The 10,536-nt window shown below is 43.5% G+C and overlaps 1 protein-coding gene across 1 annotated transcript; it reads left to right on the top strand.

The window, feature by feature from the left end:
* Positions 1–729: 729 nt before the first annotated feature.
* On the top strand, positions 730–10,013 carry LOC104507227 (zinc finger CCCH domain-containing protein 11A-like; the record flags this gene model as incomplete). Its single annotated transcript, XM_010148439.1, has 16 exons — positions 730–1,155; positions 1,540–1,739; positions 1,946–2,065; positions 2,591–2,714; positions 2,930–3,133; positions 3,452–3,568; positions 4,100–4,177; positions 4,567–4,677; positions 5,645–5,707; positions 5,958–6,053; positions 6,246–6,311; positions 6,886–7,383; positions 7,994–8,067; positions 8,742–9,066; positions 9,357–9,526; positions 9,946–10,013. Coding segments are annotated over exons 2-16 (2,168 nt in total), but the record flags the coding sequence as incomplete, so codon positions are not given.
* Between the last annotated feature and the right edge of the window lie 523 nt (positions 10,014–10,536).

Here is a 10,536-nt window from a genome sequence, read left to right as displayed (position 1 = left end):
TTTCAGCTCTGCTGGCACCAAAAAAATTATTTACTCTTGAATTGGAGCTAAGCCATCTTTTCAAACCTTCCGTGATCTTGCAGCAATGGTGGATATATGTGCTAGGCAACAGCGTATGATGGCAAACTTGTAGTATTTGCTCTGATGTAAAAAGAAACCAAATTATTTCCTAAAATCAAAGTAATTCCAAATCCTTGGTATCATGCAGCCATGCCACTTGCAAAGTGAGCATTTCCCTGCCTCTCCAAGCTTGCTGTATCCTGGATCTGCTGTCTTCCTGCTCTTAAGTGATTGCCACTCTACGTGATCAGGGCTCAAAGTTGTTCTCGACACGGGTATCACACAACGTATACTGTGCACGCTCGTGTGTATAGATATGTTTTCCTACTGTATGCATGTCCATACGTATGCGTATTTGTGTGCTGGGCCCGGAGTCACTCATAAAGCATCAGCCGTGAAGGCATATTCATCCGTATGTTGTGTAGATCTTTCACTTTTGCCAATTCCCTCAAAACAAAGAGGCTGTATAAACAGTCTTATGTGGCAAATAGCCAAAAATTCTGATTTTTGCTCTCGCTGACTTTATTATCACTCGCTCTCGGCGTGCGTATAAACACATATGTGTATGTATATACATATTTGTGTATTTATACGCACGAGTATGTTTTTGCTGTACAGGTAATAAAGATGGGGGAAGGTTTTTGTGTTTTCTTAATAGGTGAAGAAATCTTGAAGACCAGAAATTGCAACTTACTGAATTTTAAATTTAAAAAAAAAAAAAAAAGTAGAATTCCCCGGCTGTGGAAGATGGATCCTTATTTTTGCAGCCACTTTGAATCACAAGTTCATCTTTAAATGCGCTGGGTGTTTTTTTTTTTTGTTGGGTTTTTTTTCTTTTTTTGGTTTTTTGAAGAGCTAACTAACCCTGGCTGTCTCCAGTCTGACAGTATTCAAATGGACTTGCTTCCTCCGTTAGTTGTAAGATGTTTAAAAGCACATCCTATGTTTGAATTGTGGATGAGAGGTTCCCTTGGCAATGTGAGGAGGAAAATTCTACCCCTTTATTATTAATTCACGGATTCAGTGTTGGTTCGGCCTACAGGAGAAGTTAACTGGAAGTCTTTGAAGATCAGTATCTTTGCTGACGTTGTCCAGGTAGGTGAACTTCAAGATGCATGGTGATTGGGAAATAGTATGTTAACTGTGTTTTTATAGAAATTGTTAGTGCCCACAGTTAATCACTGACTGATAAGTGTGTCACCAGAATTTTAATAAGTGGCTCTCTTGGTGGGTTTACAGCCGCACACGGGAGTGTTTTTCTGTGCGCAGAGGTGTAGTAACTATTACTAAGGGCGCAGAAGAGAACGCTTGCTGACAGACCCGTGCACTTTTACAGGAGTTTGACTTCGTATTGGCAAAGTTTCTGACCAGCTGATTTTAAGATATTGCTCTCTTCAAGAGACTGATTTGATTAACAGAAAGCAGCTGTAAAAATGCTTATTCCTTAAATATTTTTCGTTTATTGATCCCTTTCTTTAGGGTTACTTTTAAAAAGAAGATTTCACTGATCAAGCCAGTAGAAGACTTTGTGCAAGAAAGAGTGAAGCCAGCTCTTGCCAAGACTGGAGGAAGTCACTGTTGAGCGAACCCTTGGAACCTGAGCTTGTTCTGAGAAGTTGGCCATTATGTCTAACCAGGGAGATGACTGCTACTTCTATTTCTATTCCACATGTACCAAGGTCTGTTTGGCTTTCTTTCGCTTTGGGGTTTGTTTTTTGGTTTTGTTTTTTGGTTTTTTTTTTAAAGAGAGGAGAGGGAAGAGTGGGAGGAGGCATAGGGATTTCTGGTGACTTAATAAGCAGTTGCTTCCAGTTGGAATAGCATGGACCTTTTTTTAGGCTGTACTGTTTTATTTTCCTTTTTGTTGACTTTGTTTTGGTTGCAGGGAGACAGTTGTTCCTTCCGCCACTGCGAAGCTGCCCTGGGAAATGAAACGGTTTGCACGCTCTGGCAGGAGGGTCGCTGTTTCAGGAATATCTGCAGATTCAGACACATGGAAATCGATGTGAGTGTTTGCCTGAAGATGTGTTCTCAAACTAAATCCCTGAAGGCATTTTTCATCACTGTAGGTGGACTGAATGTGCTTCTACAGGATAGATTTTACTGGCTTTAAAATGACACTGGTTTTCATTACGGGGGAGGAGTGGGAGTAAGTTGGGGGAAGAAAATTCCATTTCTTAGGTATATATGTATTAGGTGCTGATGTTATTTTCTTAACAGAGGCAAAAGCAATCACATTGATCAGACTGCTTAAATGTGCTGGAGCAGGGCCGTAGTAAGCAGCCTGCACTAGCCTCCTGCCAGCTAGGCTTGATAACGGGCTGTCGGGCCTCTTTCTTCAGATAATGTCGTTCTGACCTCCTGGGGTTCTACAGGGTGGGGCAAGAAAGGGCGGGAAGGAACTAAATTGACCTTTGGAATGATGTTTCAGCACTGCACTGCACTAGTCATGTCTCTGGCATGATGTGACACGATGTCTCTTTGCAAATCCAAGAGGGGTGTTCCCATGAGCTTCTATTTCTCTCTTCAGAAAAAACGAAGTGAGATTCCGTGCTACTGGGAGAATCAGCCAGGAGGCTGTCAGAAATCCAACTGTGCTTTCCATCACGCGAAAGGACGTTATGTTGATGGACTCTTCTTGCCACCAAGCAAAAGTGAGTTTCTTAGATACTTTAAGTATTTAATATTACTTACGAGTGGGTACAATACTCACAAGGTTTAGAGGTCTAGATGAGACATCAGGAAGGAATTCTTCCCAGAGGGGGTGGGGAGGCACTGGGATGGGTTGCCCAGAGAAGCTGTGGATGCCCCATCCACAGGATCCAAGTTTTAAACGGCCACATTACAGGTGAACCTCCTCTTCCTCCAGCCACGCTTCCAAGTCCACCCGAGTCTGCAGAAGATGATGTGAAAATGGCTCAGATGGCACTGCAGCAAAACAAACTTTCTGTCCAGTCAAATCCTTCTCCGCAGCTGAGGGGGGTGATGAAAGTGGAAAACTCTGAAAACGTCCCAAGTCCTACACATCCTCCGGTTGTAATCAATGCTGCAGATGATGATGAAGATGATGATGGTGAGCATTTCTTAGTTATGGAAGGCGTTTGTGCTGTAAGTGCATGTATGAATCCCAGAATACCTGAATTGTGTAGTGGTTAAAGCTACAGACAAGAGTCTGGAGTCCTAAATGCTGGTTTTTTCCCCCCACTATAGCACTTTCATTGTTGTGACTTGGTCAGGTCAATGTAGCTGTTTTAAAAAATCCTTCTATAAACTGTTTTTGTAGTTAAGTATATGAACCATGGACTGAAATGTCACTGCATGAGCTGCCTAAACGTGACAAACCTCGTCTGGTCCCCGTGCATAACGGAATAGGTTTGGTTTTGCCTTTCAGACCAGCTTTCTGAAGAAGGAGATGACACCAAGGCACCTGTCCAGCAGCCAGCTGCAGAAGCCCATAATGGATTGCGGATAATTTCCACTCGGAAATCCAATGCTAATACCAAGCCAGGTATGCTAACAGCTGTAGTAGGGTGGATTGGAAGGAGAATTTGACCATTAACTCAAAAAGCAGTATGTTCTAAAAATACAATAGAATATAGTGTAGCTGGATGGAGTCGGTTATTTCCATGAGCTCATTCCTGTTTAATAATGTCCCTTGGGTCAGGCAGGTAAACTCCTCCTTGTTTACTTTTGTAGAACAAAATAGGGCCATGGGTGGAGCTTAAATGCCTGCAGATGTGTCCTTTCAAATGGTGTGGAAAGCAGTGTCTAACGATAGAGGAATCTGGTATCACGTAGATGGATTAAAATGCTTAAACCTAGCGTTTTTACCCTGTAGCATGGGAGGAGGGCTGAAGAAAGGTGCCAGTTGCTTACCAAAATACCAACTCTTCTATGGCTTCTTTTTACTTGTGGGGAGTGTTGGCAGGGTTTGTTTGAAATACTTCGGAAAGTTTCTGAGCCGTAAGAAGCTTGAGGATCTGTGCACTTCAACATGTGCCTTTAAACCTCACTTTCACTAACCGTTCTTTCTTTTCAGATGACAGTTTAAATTTCGGAATAAAAACACTTGAAGAAATCAAATTGAAGAAACTAAAGGAAAAAACAAAAAAACAAGGTGGTGAGTTAATATCCCTTACTAACCCTTCTGCCTCTGTTCACCTTCATACTGTTCTCTTTTAATCCTGATGTTCCCGGGATAGCTGGCCGTGCGTTTGCGCATAGAAGTGTTTGCGAAAAGGAAATGTTCTTGCGTTAGGGTTTGCAGCTGGGAGCTGCTTCAGGGACAGACTTCCAGCTTGAGCTGGGGGCCTTGAGCTGGTATTCTAGATTGGAATTCCAAGGGCAAATCACAGGGAATTTGCTCGTCTCTTATTTCCATGCACTGCTTGTCTTATGTTCGATGGTAATGAGTAACTAATGGCTTTGGGCATTGTGATAGTTCTTCTGTTTTGTTTGGTTGGGGTTTTTTCCTAAACATTGTTATATTTTGTTTGCTCTGATCAGAGGGTCCTTCAGGAGTTTCTGTTCACCCGCTCCAATCTCTGACTATTCCTGTGCCAGAAAAGGAAAATGTGCGGACAGTAGTGAGAACTGTGACTCTGTCGGCAAAGCAAGGTAATAGTCAACACTGATGTTTCCATTTTGTGGCTCCTAAACTGAAATTCTTCCTGGAGAGGCACTGGGACAGGTTGTCCAGAGAAGCTGTGGATGCCCCATCCCTGGAAATGTCCAAGGCCAGGCTGGATGAGGCTTGGAGCAACCTGGTCTAGTGGAAGGTGTCCCTGCCCATGGTAGGGGGGGGGACTGGGTGGGCCTTAAGGTCCCTTCCCACCCAAACCATTCCATGATTCTGTGATAAGTTAAGTAATAATTCAAATAATTCAGAGATGTTGGTCTGCTGGTCCTGCCTTTTCTAATTAAAACCATGCTTTTATGCTTAAAGTGCCTGGTTGTATTGGAAAGATTTGGGATTTGTAGGTTCTCAGTTTGTTGTATTGCAAGAAAAGATCAAGAAGTGGATTTTATCAGCCATAACTAATCATATATTATCACCATCCTACAGACACTCAAATGTGCTTAATTTGACTCGGTGTTCCTGGTGCTGAGTGAGATTTGTGAATGAGGTTGTGTGTGACAGCATGAACGAGGTTGTGTGTGACATGTAGCCTGTGACAGCATGAGTGTTTGGGTTAAGTGCAGTAGCAGCAGAGAGGCAGGCTAATGTCAAAACGAATGTCGCCGTGCAAACGAGGGGATAACAGAAACGGGAGTAAGGAAAGGGAGGACCTCTAGAAGGTGGTATTACACAAGGAGCCAGTTTTTGAAGCGGCTGATGGTGGCAATTGCGGACAGTAGTGTGGTGTGAGTCTGTAGCTAAATGGTGGTGTTTTGATCTGCAAAAATTCCTTTTAAAGGCAAAAAAACTGTAGGTGGTTAGTTGTGGGTTTTTTTCATAGTTTCTTCTACTTGTTCATGTGGTTTGGCTACCAAAATAGTGTCTTTCTGGGGCCACGGGCTGGAAGGACAGCGCCTTTGCTGGCTTCTGGTTTCTGTGCACTAAAGAGATCGCTTTTTCTTTTAGGGGAGGATGCTGTGATTCAGCTGAGTGTTGCCGAGAGACCAGGAAAACGGAAAGCCTTCATCGGTAAGAGCATTTTATGAGCTGTTGTTTGGGTGCCCTAGTCTAAAGAAGACTATATCTAAGGGTATTTTTGCTCTGTGCAGGAGAAAAATACGTTTTGGCAGAGATGGCAGAAATGTCAAATTTCGTTAACAACTGAGAGACAAATATAAGAAAATACACCTGGAAGAACGGAAGTTTGTGGCTGACTGGTCCAAAATCTTCTTCCAGAGAAATGTTCTTAAAGTATTTCTTGTTTTCTGTTTTTCTGAAGCTGGTAAAAGTGTCCTTCCGCTGAAGCGCAACCCTGCTGAAAGGCTGGGGAAGAAGATAGAGATTCTGGAGAATGCTGAGAAAGCACCGAAGAGAGGTACAGCTACTGAACAGACACCTGGAGCAGAGATTCTCTGTCTAGGTTTTCTGTTTGTCCTTTCTTCTGATGATTCTTTCTGTGTGTTGAAGGCTCAAAGTAACTTTGAATCCCAGTGATCTCTCTCATTTCGGAATGTGGATGCAAAATTGAGATTTAGGCAGTCTCCCTAACTTCTATTTTGTCTTGTAGTTCAAGTGCCCAGGTCTCTGAAGGAGAGGCTAGGCTTGCCTTCTGAACAGACCAGTACGGAGACAGGTAATAACTGGTTACTGAAGTTAATTTGAAAAATCTGCCTGATTCCTCTTGCCAGAGTGCTGAAGCTGTCCTGACGGCCGCTGTCAGAAATCTGGCTCTGGGTGGGGGTTGTGTTTTCCACTTGTGCCTCTTAGAGGTTCCATGCTTCTGCTGTGAGCCATTGGAATCTGCAGTATGCTTATGCACAAGTACCGCTGCCAGGAGCAGGAATTTGAGGTGCTAATGGGGAGAGATAGCGAGAAAGTAACAAAATAAAAATACTTTTTGTGAAGCAGCTCTCTGTGGATAGTACTGGTCTTCAAATTACAAAAGTGGCTTAAAGGAGGAGGAGAATGTGATGCAGAATGATCATAGAATCATAGAATGGTTTGGGTTGGAAGGGACCTTAAATATCATTTAGTTCCAACCCCCCTGCCATGGGCAGGGACACCTTCCACCAGACCAGGTTGCTCCAGGCCTCATCCAGCCTGACACTGTCCTAAGATTAATTCTGGGAAACACTCAAACCTTAGTACCGTGACAAATTTTGGAGTGTTTAAATGTTGGTGCTTCTCTTTTTTTTGGATGATGACAGAGAAGGCTGCTAAGCCACCGGGAGAGATCCACGTGAAAACGCTGGAGGAAATTCGTCTGGAGAGAGCTAATCAGAGACGGGGAGAACCTCAGGCTAAACCTCAGCCCGAAGGACATTGCAAAACAGAAGATCCCAGCGCTGGGGCAAGACCTTCCCCTGCAGTTCGCATCAAAACTTTCTCAGGAGCCCTGGCTGAAAGAAAGCGCAAGCGTCTGGAAGAAGAAAAGCAAAAACCACAAGTTCCTACCAAGACAACAGCGGAGAGTGAGCCCAAGAGGCAGAGCATACTTGCTCCGTCTGTGCCCGGCAAAGTGCAGCTGGAAGAGCCAGCAGGTAAAGCCAAGCCAGCAGGAGAGGTGCATATTAAAACCTTGGAAGAAATCAAGCAGGAGAAGGCTTTGCGGATGCAGCAGAGGGGAGAAAATGTGCCAGCTCCGCCAGCACAACCTGATCCTGCCCCGACGGGGAGGAGATTGTTACGGATCACAAAGCTGACAGGTAATGAGGTGATTTGGTACCTGCCCTGGTGAACTGCTTCCCTGATCAGGCAAATTCAGTTTGCTTTGCTTTTTCCTTCTGTGTATATTAAAGGATAAGAGAGTGTGAGGCTACAAAGCCAAAAGGCAAAGTGCCAGAAGATGCAGCCGTATTGTCTTCCATGAACTACGTGATTGTTTTCTGTATTTCCCACTGGAACTTACATTCATTGAGGAGCTCTGTAGTCTTGTTTCTCTCTTCTCTACCTTTCTGCCATGTGTTTGTGGTATTGGATCTTCTGTGTGCTTGAACAGGAGTTGCCTTCCTCCTTGGGATGTGTGGTGTTTGACTCAGTTCTTGATGTATATGTGTGAAGCGCGTATCAGCTTCTTAATGTGAGGGATGGTTTGTGTCAAAACAGGCAGAGCATTAAAGATCTCATTATAGAGTCGTGTAACAAGAGAGTGTGATTGAGCAAAAGACCTCAGATGGTGCATGGATTGTGCTTACTGTAGCCTTTCCCTCTGTCCCATTATTAGACATGAGGAAATAAACACACCAAGGAAACAGAGATAACCACGTTTGATTTCTGCTGTTGACAAAATGGTTTTGTTTCTCCCTTGTTCTAAAGCACCTGGAAGAGAAGAAAAGAAGATAGTGGAATTGAGCAAGCCTGCTCCCAAAGCTGTCTCTGCACCTGCAGAGGTGAGTCCTTTGTGAAGACATCCATCTATTTGTACAGTTTCTGATAAATTTTGTCGGTTTGAGTGTGTTCCAGCCTTCCCATGTTTGGTAAACACTGCAGTGGAGTCTAAGTCCTCTCACTTCCAATCGCTTTTCCAGACAACATCGTAATCCTCAGGCTTTGAATTAATCTGATTATACCTGACATTGAATAAGAAACCCTATTAGCACCAGATAAAATCTGCAAGGTTAATGTGGAGGGGAAGTTTTTGTTCTCAGTGACTTTATCTGTCAGACTCGAAGGATATCTTAAAATCCTGAGGTAAGTATTTTAATAGAAGAGGCTGGAGCTTTGTATTAGGGGAAATCAGTTAGTGAATGCTGTGTCCAGGAGCTTGTATGGCTTTCTGTTGCTTAAAAAGAATGTAACAGATTACAGCTCGAGCTTTCTGCTCTATAGAAAGGAGCTTGCCGTGTTGGGAATTACAGGCTTTTGAAACAGTATTTCCATAGCAAAGCATGGATTTCATTACAGGCAACATTTTATGGCAAAAATGTCAGATCTGAATGGTATTAACATGCTCTGTTCCACATGGAGCCATTTCAAAGGGATTGCCACTCAGATTATGATTTTTTTTTCTTAAAGAAATCTCCGTAGATTTTTGTCCTCTTAGCCCTCTTTTGTTTCCTTCTAGTCCTCTGATCAGAATGCAACTAATTCTAAAGTTCAAGTGAAGAGCCTTGAAGAGATAATGAGGGAGAAGCAGCAACTGAAGCAACGCCAAGAAGAGAAGCTTCAGAAGGAAGCAGCTGCTATGCCATCTCCTGCTGCAAAAGCAACCAAGGATAAAACTCCAGCATCAGGGAGTCCTGAATCCACCCTGGTTTCAGGGTTGGCTTCTCAGCTTGCAAAGAGGATATTGGTGAAATCTCCAGAAGATGGGACTGAGAGCCCAGGAAAGGATGCTGCTCTGTCACCAGGGAAACAGACAGCTCAAACTCTGGAACGGAAAGCAAAAAGTAAGTGTTGTCTCTATGCTGAAGAGTTCCTTTAGGTCACGTTTTGAGAGCAAGGCAGAAGATGACAATTTTCGTATAACTCTGGCTCCTTTTTGTAACTACCCTTTTTATGGCTTGTTGGTGAACAGGGTTTACTGTGTGGAAAATACTGCTGGGAATCTGGGAAACGGCAGAATAATATAGTGCTGGCCAAGTAACTAGAAGGATTATGTTAAGAGAACCTGGTTTGTTGTTGTTTCCTCTTCCTGAGGCAGAGCAAGACTTTGAGTTCTCTCTTCCTTTTACTCTAGCCAAATCTAAGGTGTGCCTGAAGCCTTTGGATGGGAAAGTCACCTCCCTTGCAAAGCAGATGCTGAAACGTAAGGCATCTGAGAGTCACCCTTCTGCTGTGGCAGCTGTGAAACCATTGAGTACCACTGGCAGTGACACGGAGGAGCCTTCAGCTAAAAAGGCAGCTGTGGTAAGGACGGTGGCAGAGGCAGAAGTGGGTCCCTAGTAAAACTGATGCCCAAATTTTACCCTCCTCTTGGAGAAAAGATGGGAAACTGAAATGTTCCGCAGGACTCTGTTCCGTGTTAAATGCACAGGTGGTGTACAGAATGGTCGTAGTATCTTCCTGCTTTTTATTAGATTAATGGCAGCGTTTACATACTACTCTGCTGTGATTTCTCTGTGGTCTGAAGAATTTTGTCCATCAGTGCTGTGGTTTTTTAAAAAAGACACATGGTCATTAGTAAACTTCGGGGGAATACGAGCTTTTCTTCAGGAGTTGCCCTGGTTCTGTATTTTGCTTAAAGCTCAGCAGTGCCAGGGGAGAAGCAGTGGAGGAAGACAAGTCTTTTACCTGTGTATCATAAAAATTGTCTTGCTTCTTCCTAGGCCATTGTTCCTTCTTTGCCAGAGAACAGCGGGGTCACCACACCTGGGAGAGAAAAACCCAAAACCAGGTAACAACCACAATTTCTTCTTTTTCTTGATCAGTGTGTCTTTCACATGAAACAGAAGTGGGTTTCACCTGTGGAAAAATTGGAATTTTGAGATAATTAATGCTGGAATCCAACAAAGGAAGAATTAATCTGAAACCATTTTCTAGCAGAAATGCTTATTTAGATTCTTTTGTTAAAATGCTGCGAGTTGGTACAGCTTTTCAGTGAATTCTTGGGTTTTCTGAATGCCTACAGGGGTTGACTCCGTAAGCTTTTGACAGTCAAATTAGTAAAGATGTTGGAGTGTCCCTGGCTACAAAAACTGAACCTTCTTTGCCAGACCCCAGATGCTCTGTCTTCACAGATAAATCCCCGAACTGCAAAATGTACCTGCTGATACATTGGACTCTAAAAGTAGCCCCAGGTTAATGGACTAACAATTCCTGTGTAAGGTTGAGGTGTAGGAGGGATTAGCTCCAGTTTTAAGAGCTGGTTTGCAGAAAGCATCTCTCCCTCATTTGCAAGAGGGACCTGGACAGGCTGG

The sequence above is a fragment of the Eurypyga helias genome, unplaced genomic scaffold (genome assembly GCF_000690775.1).
Source record: "Eurypyga helias isolate BGI_N326 unplaced genomic scaffold, ASM69077v1 scaffold7033, whole genome shotgun sequence".
NCBI lineage: Eukaryota > Metazoa > Chordata > Aves > Eurypygiformes > Eurypygidae > Eurypyga > Eurypyga helias.
This window is presented reverse-complemented; position numbering and strand designations above follow the sequence as displayed.